This window comes from Rhinoderma darwinii, chromosome 4 (assembly GCF_050947455.1).
Source record: "Rhinoderma darwinii isolate aRhiDar2 chromosome 4, aRhiDar2.hap1, whole genome shotgun sequence".
Taxonomy (NCBI): domain Eukaryota; kingdom Metazoa; phylum Chordata; class Amphibia; order Anura; family Rhinodermatidae; genus Rhinoderma; species Rhinoderma darwinii.
In genome coordinates, this window is record NC_134690.1 from 270,184,309 (window position 1) to 270,204,568 (window position 20,260).

A 20,260-nucleotide genomic window follows, 5' to 3' on the forward strand; every position below is an offset into this window, starting at 1 on the left:
CTCAATGCAGCAGCCAGGCTCATATTTATGACCAACCGCTACACCAACGCCTCTAATCTGTGCCAGTCACTGCATTGGTTGCCCATCCCCTTCAGAATAAAATTCAAACTTATTACTCTCACCCACAAAGCTCTCCACAGTGCTGCACCTCCTTACATCTCCTCCCTCATCTCTGTCTACCACCCTACTCGCGCTCTACATTCTGCCAATGACCTTAGATTAAAATCATCCATAATCCGAACCTCCCACTCCCGTCTCCAAGATTTTTCTCGTGCTGCACCCGTCCTCTGGAATGTGCTACCCCAGACAATCAGATTAATTCCCAATATCCACAGTTTTAAACGTGCCCTTAAAACACATCTATTTAGACCAGCCTATAACATTCCCTAATCTGACTCCTTTCCATGGCTCTCCTTTTAGATTAGTCATCAGAATAAGATTCCCTCACACTCCTTCTCTTCATGTCCGTCATACACGGATACTGGCTGGTGACCGGCTCATGCAGCTTTATGTCACCACCCCATGTGTATAAAAATGGCCGGACCATTGTACAGAACAAATCCTGTTACACTTTGTGTCTCCCTTATGTCCTCATAGATTGTAAGCTCTTGCGAGCAGGGTCCTCGCTCCTCAGGTTTGAATTGTAAATTAACTTTGTCACTATGTAATGTCTGATATTGTTTGTTTCATGTTCCCTCTAAATTGTAAAGTGCTGCGTAATATGTTGGCGCTATATAAATAAAGATTATTATTAATAATCGATGGAAAAATAAAAAATGTCCTTGTAAAAGTGGTAAAACATTTTTTTTTTAAAACTATATAAATTTGGTATCGCCGTAATCCCTATTAACCCGTAGAATAAAGGTAATATGTTGCCTTTACCGCATGGTGAACGCTGTAAAACCAAAACTCCTCGTACTCCGTTTCCTAGTACATTATATGGTACAATAAAACTACAACTCGTTTCGCGAAAATAAACCCCTCATATGGCTTTATCGACGTAAAAAAATAAAAAAAGTTATGCTTTATGAGTATAGGGAGGAGAAAAGGAAAATCAAAAACCTGAAAAATGACTGCGTAGGGAAGGGGTTAAAGAACTATTGTAAACAGAGCACATTCTGGTGTAAAGACTACACTTCCCAGAATGCTACTCACCATTGTGTTTATGCTGAGCCTGCAAGGAACGCTGGGAGATTTTGTTATATGTAAACATTTAAAAGGGACTAAAATCAATATTTGGAGAATTGTAAAAATAACAGCTCTCTCTTCTCAAAACAAATAAACAATGTCATAATAAAGTCAACAAACAATTCAATATAAAATTATATACATGGAAATGAAAACAGAACTACTTTTTATTGATATGCAATAAAATCAGCCAGCAATTACTTTCTATTCTATTGTCATGATCAAGAATTGGTTAAAAAGAACCAGTTGTGGACCAAAGAGAGGGGATAAATATAGAGAATAGCCCAATCTGACCCTGCTGTGCCACAGCCTATCCACCCTGCTACCAATGGCGCCTGGCTACCGGCCTCTAACCACACTGGTTGCCCGGGTGACGGCTGTAGGCGGGGCCGGTAACCGGGGAGCTGTTGTGGCTGCCGTAAGGAAAGTAACGGAAGAGTGAGGCTTGTCCTTGTAGTACCACTACAGTGTATCATGGCTGCACGTCGCTGAGGTGAGTCGCAGGTTCGTCATGTTGTTGTTGTTGCTTTGTTATGAGCGCGCGGGTCTGCAGGAAGGGAGAAGCCTGTGAGCGTTTATGTTCCAGCCTCACACCGCTCCATGTATACAGATACTGAGCCCATAACGTGAACGACTGAAGGGAGTCCTATCAGCGTTACCTCAGGTTACATGAAACGTAGACCTGTACGCGGCATTAACCCCATAGTTGCCAACTTTTAACTTTGCCTGTGTAAACAGTGCCAGCTGGAGTGCCCAAGTAAACAGGGCCAGCCAAAATACTCCAAAATCCGATCCACATATTATCCCTATATACAGTATCCGCTAGAGAATAAAGGGGTTATCTGGGATGTGCCATTTTTGAATAGGGGCTGGAAATGAAATAAATAAATAAACCAAAACAACATCTGATTGCTACAGCTCGCTGAGCTACGCTGTTTCCAGAACTCCCATAGAAATGAATGGCGGTTACAGAAGCAGCGAAGCCGTAACTGTCGTTTACTTCTATGGGAGTTACGAAAACATGGTTGGAAATTACAAAGTGGCTGGTACGTAGTGGGAACCGAGAAAGGTAGAATGGGGCTTAGGGGGCCCCGTTCTAGAGATAGGTGCGGGTCCCAGAGGTGGGACCCGCATTTATCTGACATTTATGGCATATCCTGTGGATATAACATAAATGTCCCTGATGGGAAAACCCCTTTTAATTAAAGCACTGTTCACACCAATGTCATGGCTTCCATTTATAATGAGAGCCACGACCATGACTCATTCGTATGACCGATTCATGCATTGACAGACGGACCCCACTGACCCATAATGGGGTTCATCAATTTTCAGTGGAGCTTTCTGTCATTTTGACGGCAAGAATAGCTCTGTGGATATAAATGTAAGCTTCTGACAACTCATGACCTGTAGGTCATCAGTACATGATCTGTGGGGGTCCGACACCCGGGCCCTGCACAGATCAGCTGGTCCGGTGCCTACATGCCGGAAGCAGTTGGCTCCGGCCACGGAATTCAAGTGAATAGGAGCGGACCTGCAGTTCTACAGCACGGCCGCTATGCTATGTATGGAGTCCACTGCTTCCGGGCTTTGTACATAGAATTATCTGCCACAACATCTGGTGCCCGCAGGCCACCGGAGCGGCTCATCGGTGCGGGGTCCGGGTGTCAGACCCACACCGATGACATACTGATGACCTATCCGGTGGTTAGGTCATCAGTTGTCAGAAGGTGGACAATCCCTTTAATTCAATTTCTTCATTACTTGTGTATTCCAGTGTTAATCATATAACAAATAGTTCTGCAACTTTCTAGTATACTTTGTGTTGTATTTCCGCACTATTTTCTAGATGACTGTTTGCTGTCAGTGAATGAGAACATTCTTGTTTGCAACCACAGGCTTTCAACTACATACCGTATCATTTTTACAGTTGAGAGTTGTGGCACACTAAGGATGTGGCAAAATGCCTGATAGGTGCAGATCCCAGAACAAGATTTCCGAAAACTGATCCAAATCTAATGCTTTACCCTTTGAACTCAATGTAGAGGTGACCGTATGCAGCTCTCTCCATTTTAAGCCTATTTGAGTTACAGAAATTACTGAGCAAGCAGCAACCTCTCCTTTGATTTCAATAGGGGAACTTTGATTCAGAAAACAGGCTGTGGGGCACCCATTCTCCGAATATGTAAGTGTCCCATATCTGGTGAATATGTCATAAATACCTAAAATTCGAATATACTTGAAAGGGGTTTTCCAGCCAGGAGAAATTGATTGCCTATCCTCAGGATGGGCCATCAATGGCTGATCGCTCGGGGTCAGACTGCTGGGACACCCGCCGATCAGCTGTTTTGAAAGGGCCGCAGCACTCATACGAGCACTGCTTCCCCTTCATTCCGGTCATTGCTCATACTGTGAATAGCTGACACAGCAGTAGCGGCGATTCACAGTATTACAAACTTCTCCCATTGAAGTGAATAGGAGACGGCTGTAATACTGTGAAGCGCAGCTACTGCTGTGTCTGTGATTCACAGTACGAGCAATGACCGGAATGAAGGGGAAGCAGCGCTCGTACAAGCGCTGCGGCCCTTTCAAAACAGCTGATCGGCCGGGGTCCCGGTAGTCTGACCCCGAGCGATCAGCTATTGATGGTCTGAGGATAGGCCATCAATTTCTACTGGCTGGAAAACCCTTTTAACGACATGAGAAGCACTAAACTCTATTTTGTTGTGGTGGTTTGCTACAATGTATCAGTGTAGGTAAAATGAATTAGACTGGAGACCAGGCTTTTTCGCTCACAGAGGGTTGTCTAGACTAGATATAATTTTAACAAATTCTTAGATATGATATATATAAGGTCTGTATGAGTTATTAGGCTTTTAATTTAAACTACAGTAGAATGTTCCCATTCATTGTGATCAAAGAGAAACCCCTAATCTGACAGGCTAGCCTTCATAACCCCAACTAAAATTTTATGGCACGTGACAGACTGGTACAGAAGGATAGAGGACCCTGCCTGCGGGGGCTTAGAACTACAAGGGAAGGTGGAAGGAGTCTGAAAGTGAGGGTAGAAGCTCTTCATCCGGTATTCTAGTGGTGGCAGGGTTATTGTAGCTTCAGCTTGTAAACTTTTCTGAAGACAAGGATTTTCAGGATATTTTTGAGGTTAGATATACTGTGTATATATATTATTTTATTATTCTTTTATGTAATTAATGTATTTTTATTTGTACAGCTTGAATCTGGACAAATATGAAGCAAAAATGATTATATGCCACCTGCATTGGTTCTTGGACTGAAGATGCCTACAGGTGATATTTGGGGCATTGTTAACTTTTTCTCTATCTTCACATTCAGCAGGCTGTTTATTTATTATATCAAGTATTTGTGTATATGGGACCACCTCTTCTCTGCAGGGGATATGTGTACCTTTTGGGTGGTAGACTGACTACCACTGGCTTAAAGAGGCTCTGTCACCAGATTTTGCAACCCCTATCTGCTATTGCAGCAGATCGGCGCTGCAATGTAGATTACAGTAACGTTTTTATTTTTAAAAAACGAGCATTTTTGGCCAAGTTATGACCATTTTTGTAATTATGCAAATGAGGCTTGCAAAAGTCCAAGTGGGTGTGTTTAAAAGTAAAAGTCCAAGTGGGTGTGTATTATGTGCGTACATCGGGGCGTTTTTAATACATTTACTAGCTGGGCGCTGTGAAGAGAAGTAACATCCTCTTCTCTTCAGAACGCCCAGCTTCTGACAGTGCAGATCTGTGACGTCACTCACAGGTCCTGCATCGTGACGGCCACATCGGCAGCAGAGGCTACAGTTGATTCTGCAGCAGCATCAGCGTTTGCAGGTAAGATCGACTTACCTGCAAACGCTGTTGCTGCTGCAGAATCAACTGTAGCCTCTGGTGCCGATGTGGCCGTCACGATGCAGGACCTGTGAGTGACGTCACAGATCTGCACTGTCACAAGCTGGGCGTTCTGAAGAGAAGAGGATGTTACTTCTCATCAGAGCGCCCAGCTAGTGAAAGTATTAAAAACGCCCCGATGTACGCACATAATACACACCCACTTGGACTTTTACTTTTAAACACGCCCACTTGGACTTTTGCAAGCCTCATTTGCATAACTACAAAAATGGTCATAACTTGGCCAAAAATGCTCGTTTTTTTAAAATAAAAACGTTACTGTAATCTACATTGCAGCGCCGATCTGCTGCAATAGCAGATAGGGGTTGCAAAATCTGGTGACAGAGCCTCTTTAAACTATATGAAAATGATTGTGACCTTTAGAGGCAAGATTAAAAACTAGGTGCAAGATATTTATTTATTACTATTATTATTATTTTTATGGTACTTTTTATTTATATAATATGTAAGATGAATATTAAAGAAGAGTGTCCTTGTCATAAATGATCTGCACTAATATTATGTTTTAATATTTAGTCAGGCAGTATATTGTTGGTCTGATTATTGACACCTCTTTGTATCTTATACTTTCTGCATCCATATATAATATATTCTAAAGTTTTTCTATTTGCAGTAGAGAGTGAGGCAAAAGTGAGGACAAAGAGTCGTTTTGATGAGGTCTTCCAGAGTTATGCTGCTCTTTCAGAAGTGAAAAAACAGACAAAAAAGAAGAAAACACCCCAAGAAGAACATGTTGTAGTATGTATCTCCTATGTGTGTAATGTACTTATTTTGAACTGGTATAAAAGAGGTTCTCTGGGAAGTTTTCCCATCTAGCTTATCAAGTATTTATTTAAATTTTTATTTTATTTTTTTAAATCACTATCTCCAGCGCCCCTTGAACTGAGCGCTGCTACATGTAAACATTTCAGCAGCACTCCGGTCTGTACATGCCCCCCCCCCCCCTCCTTACTCTCTCTGCAATGTATGGATGTGCAATTGGAAACACTCTTATTCTTCATGAATAAGAGGACTAGATTGAAAAATAAAAATCCTAGAGCGCCCCTTTACATTGCAGCTATTTATGGCCATTTACTGGATGAACATAGAATATTTATGGGAATTATTAAGTCAGTCTCCCAATCCCACAAAACCGGGAGTCCTTTGATGTAGCGATCTCAGAGGTCCCTCTGCTTTGTAGAGTTACTAAGTGATCTGCATAATAATCTAAATAAGTAATATCCGTATTGATTTTATCAGTATTAGGCCAGATTCAGACGAGCGTGTGCGTTTTGCGCACGCAAAAACCGCAGCGTTTTGCGTGCACAAAAGGCACTGGACAGCTCCGTGTGCCCTGTTCATATGGACGCGCGGCTGCGTGCTTTTCGCACAGCCGCCATCTTTATGACCCTCCGTTTGGATGTTTGTAAACAGAAAAGCACGTGGTGCTTTTCTGCTTACATTCATTCTTTTACTGTTATTGCTCGAATAACGCTTGTCCCACGGAAGTGCTTCCGTGGGGCATGCGTGATATTCACGCACCCATTGACTTCAATGGGTGCGTGATGCGCGAAAAACGCCGACACATAGAACATGTCGCGAGTTTTACGCAGCCGACTAACGCTGCGCAAAACTCACGGACTGTCTGCACTGCCCCATAGACTTGTTTAGATCCGCGCAAGCCGCGTGAAAACCACGCGGCCGGCACAGACGCAAAACACGTTCGTCTGAATCCGCCCTTAGGCTTAGATGAGTTGTCAGAAGCACACAGGAGCCGCTATCAGCTGAGCTGTCAGACCAGCTCACTGATTGAATCGACTGACTGTGGCATTCTACAGCTTTTATGTACAGAAGTTACATACAGACTGCAGCACATGAGCAACATTTTTAATTAGAGTATATTAGAAAAGTGCTTGGTATCACAAAATACATACATTACATTAAAAAAGACACTGAAGGTTTCAGTAGCCTTTAAAGAGAGCCTGTACTCAAAACGTTAAAATGGACTTACGTTAGTAAGTCAGAGTTTGTACTGTTAGCCAAATTTTTTTTAACTTTTGCAAAAGTGACCACAGAAAGTGCATCCACAGTGGTCACCTTTTGAATTATTTTCTCTGTAAATTGTTACTTTGTGATTGTTGAACAGGCAGTCAAAATGATGGTTTGTGCTCCACTTCTAAGAAACTACTTCAGAAGTGACAACGGAACAGAGTAGTGTGGAGAGAAACAACTGTTGCTCAAATTCTATTGCATTTTTTTTCCTGATAAAAATGTTTCCTTTTTATCATACAGCTTGAAACATTCAGCAATCAACTTAATCTTGTCAAAGATCGTGTTCATGAAACATTAGAAAGCAGTGCATACGGCATAGAAGAGAATAGTCCAAGGATTACAAAGAAAAAAGCCAGACAACGGCCGGGGGAAACTGAAGAAGGAAACCATGACCGTGCTAAAGATAATAAGCATGCAAAATCTGAAAAGAAAAGAAACAAGAAAATTGGGGCCGACCAAATCAACCCTAGTGAATTTCAAATGGAAAATTCAGACTTCGTACAGCAACGCAATGCTAGTAGCGTTTTAAGTATTGAAGGACCGCAATCCATGCGCTCTGGGATGATGGCGGATACTGCTTTAGTAGAACGGCTTAGCCCGACTGATTTTAAAAATGAGGAACAACTTTTTGAGGCTTATAGACTTCATGTTTCCCAGGAAGAAACTAATGAAATCAAAGAGAAGATAAAAAAGAAACTAAGGGCTCATCTCTCCGAACACATCAGCAGTGATGACCAACAGCATCTTCTACTGCAAAGTGGAACTGACAAGAAAAAAAGAAAGAAAAAGAAGACAGATTTTTTGGAAACCGAACCAGAAACCAGGTAACCATATTTATTTTTTTAGTGGTGGTTACATATATGTCCAGGGTTCCCACAGTGTTCGTGATACTAGACGTGGGTCCAGTCTATGTGACGGTCTAAAATGAACACTACAATTTGGAATGATTCAGGAGTATCATTGCAAGGTTTTGAAGGTGTAGCAAGGGTAATAAGAGATTGGGCTTCAGAAAATTTTGCTGCACCATTTACGTTGATCCTAATTTAGCTTAGGTCAGCCTTCAGGAACCATTGGAGATCAAACCGTCAGACAGCCTGACTGACGGATTTCACATTGAACTGCATTCACAGCTTGTGATGTATTCGAATACATTCCGGCTGCACAACGAAAACTGTTCAGAATTTTAACAATAATGTATTACAAAAATGAGTTTAAGCCAAAATACATGCAATAAAATAAAAAAACGATTGCCTTTAACCGGTTCCCGACCGCCGGCTGTGTATATATGGCCGACGGTCATGGTCCTTAAGACCCATGCCATAGTGTATCTACGGCGCTGGTTGTAGCTGGCAACCCAACTGATCGGGCACCTAAATGTCGGGTGCCCGGCAGTCCGTGAATTAACGACATAATAAATACACATAAAATACCCATCCAAAAAAAACATTGCACACGCCAACCATTGTCGTAACGCTAGCCCTGACCCAATAACCCTAAAATAGACATGTAATATATAACAATTTACGGTAGACAACAATCACAAATAAAAGTTCTACTTTAGGGTAAAAATGTATTAATAAAGTAAAAAAGCATATTTTTTACTCTTATTTTCAAATAATATTTTCAAACTTTAAGCCTGAAAATTCTAAAATAGCAAAAAGGATGTGTAAAAAAAAAAAGAAACCTGCATTGTCTACAAAAAAAAATCACGTTGCTAGCCCAACAGATAATAATGTCATAGCCGTTTGACTAATGCGTGCTCAAAATGGCTAAACGGTGTCTGGTCCTGAATCGTTTAAAGTGGTTGTCTGGGCATTTTATATTGATGGCCTATTCTTAGGATAGGCCATTAATATCAGATTGATGGGGGTCTGACTTCAGGTACCGATCAGCTGACTAAAGATCCCGTGGCGTTCATCTCCGTGGCCTTTTTAGTGTTTACCAGGTACGTTGTATACATCCGTTACGCGCTGTGCCTGGGATGTCACTTGAATGGAACCAGAACTGCAATCCCAGGCACAGCCGCTATGGAAGTGTACGGCGCTGTGCCTGTAGACTGGGAAAAGGCTGCGGCGACTAACGCTGCGGCCCCATCAATCAGCTGATTGGTGGTGCTGGGAGTCGGACCCCCACCAATCTGACAACAGATAATAATGTCATAGCCGTTTGACTAATGCATGCTCAAAATGGCTAAACGGTGTCTGGTCCTGAATCGTTTAAAGTGGTTGTCTGGGCATTTTATATTGATGGCCTATTCTTAGGATAGGCCATTAATATCAGATTGATGGGGGTCTGACTTCAGGTACCGATCAGCTGACTAAAGATCCCGTGGCGTTCATCTCCGTGGCCTTTTTAGTGTTTACCAGGTACGTTGTATACATCCGTTACGCGCTGTGCCTGGGATGTCACTTGAATGGAACCAGAACTGCAATCCCAGGCACAGCCGCTATGGAAGTGTACGGCGCTGTGCCTGTAGACTGGGAAAAGGCTGCGGCGACTAACGCTGCGGCCCCATCAATCAGCTGATTGGTGGTGCTGGGAGTCGGACCCCCACCAATCTGATATTGATGACCCTTTCGCTGACATAGGTTTAAAAATCATACTAAACCCCCATACCTATATATTTTCTGAAAGTAGACGTCTGACACATTGTCAAAGTGCAATTTTCCATAAAAAAAAAGCATAAAAATAAATATTTGTGTCTTAACGTGTGATCCAAGTTGAAAATAAATGCACTACAAAATCTAAAAATAAAAGTATAATATGTCCAGAGTTCATACATACCATTTATGCCGATGTCCACATGCACATAATTTCATAAAATCACCAGAATTGGGGGAAAAGAAAAATTTTGTAAACATTTTTTTTGTTCAATTTAACCCTTTCCCTGCTAAGGGCGTATCTCATACGTCCTGGCAGGAAGGCACTTCAGTAGCCAAGAATAGATCTGATACATCCTTTCTACAGACGGCTCTAGCTCAGACTGTTTCGCAGCTAGAGCTGCGATCGAGGTCTTGTTTGATAGATTCTTAACACAGCCTTAGTTAGATCAGGTTGAAGTGGAAGCTTCATAGATTTGCAGCTTTCACTTCAGCCCGTGTGGCAGAGTAAAGGGGGCCGACATGCTGTCAGCATGAAAGGACAGGAGGGGGAACTGTGATCCTTCTCCTGTCCCTGTTTAGCTGTAGATGACCCCAGGGGGAAGGGTAACATAAACTTTTCTTCATGTTCTCCCCCCTTCATCATTAAGAGAGCATACTCTGATTGTCACATATGTGGAGAGGGTCTTTTTTCAGAGAAGGAGTGAGAAGATGTACAGTAGCTTATTTAATCACCCCTCTGTGCCTAATTCGGATGTTTATTGACTCAGACGTTTACCATAGTCTGGACTGCGACAACAAATAAGTAAGTTTGTACATTTTACACTTTCCCTATCCTGTCGGTACCAGATCTTTAGCGTAAAATGTATTAAATGCTACAGTCATAGCGATTACGACTATCACTAGGGAGAAATGTCTAATCCATTTCTTATGGATTGAAAAATATTTATTTTAGTCGCCAAATAAATTTTCATCCACTGACGGTGACCATAAACGATCATTTCCAACTAGTTCCCCTAAAAAAAAAAATCAGCATTAGTTAATGCAGATGATTAATTTTAGGGAATTAGGATTGTTGATTTGGGTTAGGCTGTGTTCACAAGTTGCGGTGAATTTGTGTTTTTGCCACAATTTTCGCAGGATTGCAGAAAAATGAAGTTGTTTTGCTTCAGTTTTTAAAGAATTGTGGCACAAAACGTGCTTTGACTGCAACGTATGAACACAGCTTTAGAGTTTGTGTGGGGGGAATAGAAATTTATTTACCTATATAATCCCTAACTTAATTTGCATCTGTGAATGTAGATGTGTGGTATGTATGAACTCCTAACATTTTACAGCTGTTTGTACATTTTGTTTGCAAAAGGATTCTGCTTGAGTACGCGTTTTAGTCACATAGTTTAATTTTAATGCAATTTTTGGCACTGCTTATTTTTTCACGACTTTAAAAAAAACATTAAAAAAAAACAACAAACATATGTAACAATCCGTGTACAAGTATGCTCTCTGATTGATAAGAGGGGTGGTAACATGAACAAAAGTTCATGTTCTCCCTACCATTGGGTTAATTTACAGCAATACAGGGACAGGAGGAGGATCTTAGCTTTAAAACAAGACCTGGATAGCTGCAACCTAGCTTGAGTTAGCGCCGGTAAAAGCACGGGTTTAAGTGAGAGCTGCAAGTATATGCAGTTCTCACTCCATTCTTGTCTAGCTCTGGCTAAATTGCAGCTCGTTTGAAAGACAAAAATCTATCTTTAAAACAAGACTTAGATTGTAGCTCTAGCTGCGACCTAGAATATGTTAGAACTGTTATTTGCAAGGATGTATCAGATGCGGCCTTGGCTACTGATGTCCCTTTCTGACAGGATATTTGAGATACATCCTTGGCAGAGAAAGGGTTAAAGCACAGTATTCAAGGCTAATCCTATTCTGATGATGATATTCTGAGTGTAATATGTTATGAATATAAAACTCATATGTTTTGTTTTTACTCAGTGTTATGTCTCTTTCGGAGCTGCGGGCCACAACAGCAGAAATACGTGATCAGCCTAAGTTAGAAGCATCTCCACAAATTGCTGAAATACAGGAAGATAGTCCTAAATGTAAAGGCAAGAAGTCTAAAAAAAAGTCTAAAACAGGTTAGTGATATACAGTATGATTTGTGGTTTATGAATATGGTTTACTTTCGTGTCATTGGTTAACACAGGTGACCTTGGTATAGTTGCTGCCTCTACGAGACAGTCACTAAATGGGAAAAAAAAGTGTTCGCTCCTCCTACCAGGCTATACTCCTGCAAACACTGATCTAAACAGTTCTAGCTTAGTGTACATAGGCAGGTCCATCTATAATTTTTTTTTTCTTTCTTTCGCTCTTAGGTTGGAAATAGTGATAGTGACTAGATGGCCCTATACCCAACTACGAGGATAGAGAACAGTGTGGCCTAACCTGACTGTTGCCTGCCATACCTCCAAGAAAAAAAGGTGGCACATAGTAGGTTCTACTGCCCTGTTACCAACCAGTCATGGGGTGGGGGGGGGGTCATTCACATTTCCAGATGGCTTCCTACGTTCACTCCCTCTCCAATGGTAGGCGCACTGCACTGTAGGGGTGTCTGTGCTGCATTCCTGGGAGCCAAATATGATGGGTTGCTTCAAGAAGAGGTAAGTATAGTGGAACCCTGCCCCCTTCATGGCATCTCTTTTCTTTTGTTATTTTCTTTGGGGCTGGGGTTACCCACTGCAGGGATTCTCCTTTAAGCCTCTGTCCTGGCTCCGCTCACTTTCCCGGGCAGCATATTTTGCATGCTCTCCCTTTTTGTAGCTATTCCACCGTAGTCCGCTCCCTCTCTGGAATGCAGCACGTAATCTTCCTCATTCCTTTTCATTCTTGGTCCCATTTTCCTGGTTTTCAACAAGGCCCTGTGCCGATTCATTCGGTTGGCCCAGAAATTGAGTTCCTGGCTTCTGCACTCGCTATGCCGCAGTTTCCGGGACATGTCTTTAGGCTGGAGCTCCAATCAGAGGGCAGTGCGCCTTTCTCCTTTCTCCTTATTGGCTGCATCGTTTACAGTAGCTTTTTCCAGCCTCCTTTCAGCATCAGCTATCCAGTACAGATGCCTGTTCGCTCCCTAGGAGCCTGCTTTCGTGCTTCCTTCTCCAGGTAGTCTCTGTACCTGGCAGTTCTCCCCTCCAGTGCAGTCCTTGACCATCATTTTTAACTGCGCTGCCCCTACAGCTCTTAGTCTCGCATACCAGCATTGTTGCCCTGCCTCCTTACCCACTATATATAGTGGCGTAATAGTGCTTTTTCACCATGTCAGAACACAGAGGTAAACCCATGTGGCAAGAATCTTCTCTGGCTACCTATTTTGCTTGCTGTAATACTAAATTTCATTTCGGCAGCCTGATCCCCTCTGCACTACCTGCCTGGGACCATGACCTCTACGATAAACCTCCACACCCGATGCCCACTGATCCCCACCTGGGCCCTGAACCTGAATGGGCATGCACCTTCTCCTTGGTGGTATCTGACCTCACCAAGTTCTCCCAGTCCATGCTAGGCATCCTGTGCAGGCTGCCGGACAAGAATCTTCCTGGTTACGCCAACTGTGGGAACTCTGTAAACAGCCATATCTTCTCGCTCCCACAAACAGTTGGTCTCTCCTACATCCTCCTACCCCCCCCCCCCCAGAAGCACATTACCGGGTTTCGTTCCGGGACAGGGACCATTCCGAGGTTAAGACCTCCGAATTGGATTCTGTTTTGGTTACAGAACATTCCCATGACTTAAACACTGGTTCGCAGGCGCGCTATCTAAGAATTCTCTAACGGCTCTCCACTTTTCCTTTTTGCTTCTTTCGTTCAGTACCCCCAAGCTTTCATTACGGGGCTTCTGCCTTTTTCCTTGCTATTTTTCTAGGGAGTGATTGTTCTGATGCCTCCACAGGAGCGTTTTCAGGGGTTTTACTCAAACATGTTTGTTTGTTCCCAAGAAGGACGGCAGAGTGTGCCTTATTTTGGATCTGAAGCACCTCAACTAGTACAGTAAGGTCCTTCACATTCTTATCTGTGTACCCGTCAGTTTTTCCTTCGCTTTCCGGTCCAGACTTGCCATTATTAATTTGTGGCACTCCCATTCGGCCTGTCTATGGCCCCTCGGGTTTTCATGAAGGTTCTCTCCTTTGTGATGGCTGTCCTTCACTGTCAGGGAGTTGTGGCCATGCCATATCCGGAGGACATCATGATCAAGACTACTTCTCTGGAAAGTCTTCAGAGACCTCTGGACACCTTGTCCCGCTTTGGTTGGATCATCAACCTTCCCAGATCTGCTCTCTTCCCTACTCAGCCAGCATTATTCTTCCGCAGGACAAACTCTTCTCCCTGCAACAAGGAGTTTATTCCCATCAGGGGGCGGTATCCTGTGTTGATCTGCCACTGCATGAGTACTGCATGATTCCAGGTCTGATGGTCTCTTCTATCGAGGCAATCCCTTTTGCCCATTTTCACACTCAGCCCATTCAACAAGCCATTCTTGCTTGCTGGGTAAGTTGACAGACTCTTTGTACCGTCTGTTTTTTTCTGCCTCCGTCAGTACGTTGTTCCTTAAAGTGATGGCTTCTGTTCCCAGAAAGTTTCACTGGTTTGCTTTCTACGTATCCTGCAGTGGTTGGTCCTGATGACAGACGCCAGAATCCTTGGCTGCGGAAGAATTTTTAACAACCCAACTGTTTAAGGTGTATGTACTCCTCTGGACTCCTCTCTCCTTATCAACATCTTGGGCGATACTTCTCTCCCTCAACATTGGACTCGCCTTCTGTCTGGTCATCCCGCCGAGAAGATCAGCTCCAAGTGGGACCCACCAGATGTGGACCTTATTGGTGTCCAGGTTGATTCCCAAGCTTCGTGGCTTGAGATTGAAACCCTTAAGCATCAGCCCTCCTCTTCCTCTCCTGCCACGGAACCTCCAGAAGATTGTGTCATCGATTCTTCTCTCTCCCAATTGGCCCTGCCGGGCCTGCTACACAGACCTGGTCTCCCTTCTGGCTGACTCCCCTTGACGTCCTCTCTCCCACCCAAATTCAGCAGCTCTTAATTTCTAGCATGCCTAACTTTCAGGTAAATTTTCAGAATAAGCTGTCATACAATGCATACGAAAAGTCTTCAGACCATTTCAGTTTTTCCACATTTTGTTATGTTGAGGCCTTGTGCTGAAATAAAAAATCTATATATTTTTTTTTCCCCTGCTTTCCTGCACTCAATACCCCCTAGTAATCTTTGCTAATTTTTTGAAAAGGAAAAACTAGAATATTGTATTGACATAAGTATTCAGACCCTTTACTCAGTACTTAGTTGAAGAACTTTAGGCAGCGATAACAGCCTCCAGTCTTCTTGGGTATGATGCCACGAGGTTTGCACACCTGGATTTGGGAATTTTCTGCCATTCTTCTCTGCAGACCCTCTCAAGCTCGGTCAGGTTGGATAGGGATGGTCGGTGGTCAGCCATTTTCAGGTCTCTCAAAAAATGTTTGATTGGGTTCAAGTCAGAGCTCTCGCTGGGCCACTCAAGGACATTCAAAGAATTGTCCCTATGCCACTCCTGTGTTGTGTTGGCTGTGTGCTTAGGGTGATTGTCTTGTTGGAGATTGACTGTACCTTCAGCAGAGTCTGAGGTCCGGATCACTCTGGATCAGGTTTTCATTAAGGATATCTCTCTACTTTTGCTCCATTCATCTTTCCATCAACACTGACTATTCTCCATTTCCCAGCTTCTGAAAAACACCCCACAGCATGATGATGCCACCACCATGCTTCACTGTAGGGATGGTTTTTGGCAGGTGAGGAGCAGTGCCTGGTTTCTTCCAGACATGACTCTTATAATTGAGGCCAGAAAGTTCAATCTTGGTTTCATCAGACCACAGAATCTTGTTTCTCACAGTCGGAGAGTCCTTTAGGTGCTTTTTTACAAATTCTAGACGGTGTCTTTTACTGAGGAGAGGCTGCTTTCTGTCCACTCTGCCATAAAGCCCATATTGGTGTACTGCATTGATGGTTAGGGATGCACGATGCATAGAAACTTCGATACTGTTTCGATACCGTTATTTCATGTATTTCGATACTAAGCTGTGCGGCCACACAGCTAAGTATAGTAACGCATGAATGTATGAGAGCGGCGCTGCAGCTATGTGATACAGTCATTGCCCCGCTCCGGAGTCCTGACAAGTCCACGCGGTCAGCATGATGTGATGCGGCCAGCGCTGCACTAATGAGCAGCGGCACTGAAGACAGAACATGGCGGGCGCACTGCAAAACACCCCCATGTTCTGTCTTCAGTGACTGAACCGCCGCTCATTAGTGCAGCGCCGGCCGCATCATCTCATGCTGACTGCGCGCGCACTTAATGTAAGGAGCGGGGCAATGGCTGTATTACACAGCCGCAGCCCCGCTCTATAACGGCGGAGATCAGAGAAACCTCTTTTCTCCGCCGTTATTCCCCTGAATTCTGCGATCAAAGCTGACTGCAGCATTCAGGGGAAAATGAGAAGGGGGGATGCCCCTTGGATCGCATCACAGGAATTTTTTTTCATTACTGTTAGCAAAGTATCGTTTTGGTATCGAAATCGCAAATCGAAATCGCAATACTACACAAAGTATCGGTATCGAAGTCCATATTCTGGTATCGTGATATCCCTAGTGATGGTTGACCTTCTGGAAGTTTCTCGCATCTGCACACAGGATCTTTGGAGCTCAGCCAGAGTGACCATTGGATTCTTGGTCACCTCTCTTACCAAGGCCTTTCTCCCCTGATTACTTAGTTTGGTGGGGCGGCCAGCACTAGGAAGAGTCCTGGTTGTTCAAAACTTCTTCTATTTCAGAATTGTGGAGGCCACTGTGCTCTTGGGAATTTTCAGTGCAGCAGAATATTTTTTGTACCCTTCTCCAGATCTGTGTCTCCACACAATCCTGTCTCTGAGCTCTACAGGCAGTTCTTTTCTCCTCCTGGCTTGGTTTTTGCTCTGCTATGCATTTTCAGCTGTGAGACCTTATATAGACAGTGGTGTGCTGTTCCAAATCATATCCAATCAAATTAATTTACCATACGTGAAGTCCAATCAAGGTGTAGAAACATTCAAAGATGATCTAGAGAAAAGGGAGGCCCCCACAGCTAAATTTCAAGTGTTATAGCAAAGGGTCTGAATACTTAGGTCTATGGGAAATTTGAGGTTTTTTTATTAATAAATTTGCAAAAATTTCTAAAATTCTGTTTTCACTTTGTTATTATGGAGTATTGCGTGCAGAATTTATTTTTATGTTATCACAAGGCCTCAACATAACAAAATGTGAAAAAATTGAAATGGTCTGAAGACTTTCCGAATGCGCTGTATGTGTGTACATTAAGAAATAAACATTATTTCTGGCCATTATGACTTTTAATCTGCTTTTTTTTTAGCAGTTTTTTTTCTCTCTGCATGCTCTCTCTCTTATTCTCTGTTGTCTCTGAGCTATTGGTTGGAGCCTAACGGCGATCATGTCTTTTATACACTGCACACAGAGAAGGGGAGAATCTCCGGCCTCCCCTCCCCTCCCCATTGTCTTGTATTGACACGAGTCTGTGTGTTTTTTTTTCTCTCTCTGCTCCCCCTACCCTTAGACTTGTATTGGGAGGCAGTGAAGAAATATACCAACTCTTTCTACAGTCCGTCTGTAATTAGTGACGTATTTTGCTTGACAACAGGGGGTGGAAAGCAGATTACAGTGGAAGTAACTTGACATAGAATTTGCATGGATAAAACCTCAAAATGTTAACAGTAAGTAAATTACAAAGTAGATCTGTATCAGGTATACTATTAGATTGCATAAGTTGTTTGAACAGTTGGTGTCCGTTTAGCAACGTGGTTGTTAGAGCCACCATATAGAGATCGCGTGGCTTCTCTCAGCAAGTCATTCAGACTATGCTCAAGGCTAGAAAGCTGTCTTCTTCTTGGATCTACCACAGGACTTGTAAGATTTTTTTTCCCTTGGTACAAGGAGAGATCTCTTTACCTGTTACATATTTCCCCTCCTTATCTGCTATATTTTCTTCAGGAGGGCCTAAACCTGGGTCTTGGCATCAGCTCACTCACAGCACAGGTGTTTGACCTTTTTTATTTTATTCCAGCGCCTGTTAGCTGGCAAGTCAGCCATACGTACCTTTTTTCCAAGCGGTGGCATATGTGGGACCCCCGGTCGCTGCTGACGTCTCTCTTGCGGGATCTTGACATCATCCTTGATGTCATGCAGTCCTTCTTATTTAGGTCACTTCACAGTATAACTCTTTTGACTGCTCTCCTGGAAGGTATTCTTTTTAGTAGCTATAACCGGTCTTCGAGTGTCAGAACTGGGAGCTCTCTCAAGTTAGTCCCCATTTCTTGTGATCCACAAGGACAAAGTGGTCCTCTGTTCTGTTCCTACCTTTCTCCTCAAGGTGGTGTCAGCTTTTCGTACTAATGAGGACATTGTTCTCCCCTCCCTTCCAACATAGAGCGCGTACTCTTCACAACCTGGATGTTGTGCACCCATCAAAAACGTATCTTATGCAGACCTCCTCTAACTGCTCTTCTGACTTTCTCTTTGTCATTCTGGATGGTCTGGCAGCATCCAAGGCCACCATACCCCTTTTGGACCCGGTCAGCCATGGCGAGGAGTATCTTGCAAGGGACAGGGAACCTCCCTTCTGTGTGATGACCCACTCTACCAAAGCGAACATTTTTGTTACTTAGTGTCCACCTCCTAGTGGCAGCAGCTATACCCAAGATCACTTATGTTCACCATTGAACGCAACAAGAAAGGGATTTTAGGGAAAGTAATAGAAAAAAAATCCAGTTTTTCTGCTTTGGAAATTCAAGAATGTAAAAAAGCAAAGTTGCGGAGTTGAAAAGTTACAGAAATTGTTATTAAGAACTTGTACAGCCCTTCACTTTATACTATGTATGTTCGCTGCCATCCCAAGAAATACTTCTCCATTGTAGCAGGTAATAGGAGTGTGGAGATCTGCCTGTGTCACTTGTTTGCTGCATTGGCTGTTGCATAACAACAGCAAACAAGTATTTGGGTCATGCTTGGAAAATAGCTGGCATAAAAACTATTCACTTGCGAGTCCAAAAGGCAATCAATTGGAAGCTGGCGTCGGAGGCTGTTTTAACGAAGCTCTAGATTCTATAGCAGGGGTGGGGAAACTTTTTTTTCTGCCTAGGGCCATTTGGATATTTATAACCACATTCGCAGGCCATACAAAATTATCAACTTAAAAATTAGCCTGCTATATTTGGTCAAACATTTAATTAACTCCCCCCTAATGTGATGTCTGGAACTCCTTCTCTTTGGTGAGGCGTGAGATGTTAGCCGGTATTGACAATGTTGCTACTGCGTCGGTCAGTCTGGAGCGCAGTCGACTCTTTGCAATGGTAAGTTTTGAAAAGAACTGCTCGCAGCAGGAAGTACTTCCAACTTACATACTTAAAGGGGTTTTCCCATGAGGGACATTTATGACATATCCAGTAGATACCTCAGGAACCCGCACCTATCTCTAGAACGGGGCCCCTTAAACCCCGTTCTACCGCACTGTGTTCCGGCTGATTTCCAAGCATGATGAAGAAAACAAGGTAGCTTGCTGAGCTACGCTGTTTCCGTAACTCCCATATTATTGAATGGCAGTTACGGAAGCAGCGTAGCATGCAAGTTACGCTGTTTCTGTAACTACCGTTCAGTTCTATGGCACTTACGGAAACAGCTGTTTTCCTATTCCTGGTCGGAAAACATAAGCTTCAGCCACAACACAAAGAGGTACAACATGGTGTAAGGGGCCCCATTCTAGAGAGAGATCTTGGAACCGCACCTATCTGACATTTATGACATATCCTGTAGATATATCATAAATGTCCTTGATGGGAAAACCCCCTTAAGTCACCAGACCTCACTTCGTGCATTTAGGACTGGTCCTATGTCTACACTACAGCTAAATGTATACATTTCGGCCTCAGCTAAGTTTCTAAATTTTAGGTCAGGAGCAGGAGGTGGGCAGATGGAGCCAAGTACTGAGGATGCGGCGGTCTGAGTGAGGAGGTCAGTGCGTGCAGGCCCGGGAGCAGACCAGTCCAGTCACTTTACGTCAGGTGACTCAGGTCAGGTGACTATAATGTGCCGTCCCAGGAGTGGTGCAGTCCAGTCACCTGACCTCACGTCACTGATGTTAAGTCAGGTGACCGGACTGGTCCACTCTCGGATCGGCACCCACCGACCTTACACAGATCACCGCCATACTTGGCTCAGTCAGCCCTCCTCCTGCCCCTAAATGTGAGTGAGTAGGGCAGACGGAACCAAGCAGCGAATGACGCGGCTGCAATGAAGTCGGGCCAGACCAAATTATCTCGCGGGCCTTATACAGCACGCGGGTCAGACGTTCCCCATCCCTGTTCTATAGTATGGCTAACATTTCCTAGAATCACTGATTTAAAATGTGTGTTAAATAAATAAT

At 43.5% G+C, this 20,260-nt stretch overlaps 1 protein-coding gene across 4 annotated transcripts in view; it reads left to right on the top strand.

Annotated features, from left to right (window-relative positions):
- Positions 1 to 1,523: 1,523 nt before the first annotated feature.
- AHI1 (Abelson helper integration site 1) overlaps positions 1,524 to 20,260 on the top strand; it is a 242,704-nt gene continuing 223,967 nt past the window's right edge. Inside the window, exons 1-5 of one of the 4 annotated variants that reach the window (XM_075862504.1) lie at positions 1,524 to 1,681; positions 4,421 to 4,496; positions 5,734 to 5,858; positions 7,392 to 7,975; positions 11,747 to 11,889. In XM_075862504.1, coding sequence (XP_075718619.1) covers positions 4,457 to 4,496; positions 5,734 to 5,858; positions 7,392 to 7,975; positions 11,747 to 11,889 — 892 coding nt within the window. In that variant the 5' untranslated portion in view covers positions 1,524 to 1,681; positions 4,421 to 4,456. Of the gene's footprint in view, positions 1,693 to 4,420; positions 4,497 to 5,733; positions 5,859 to 7,391; positions 7,976 to 11,746; positions 11,890 to 20,260 lie in introns of all 4 variants that reach the window. The other 3 variants (XM_075862503.1, XM_075862501.1, XM_075862500.1) reach the window with 3 other exon arrangements.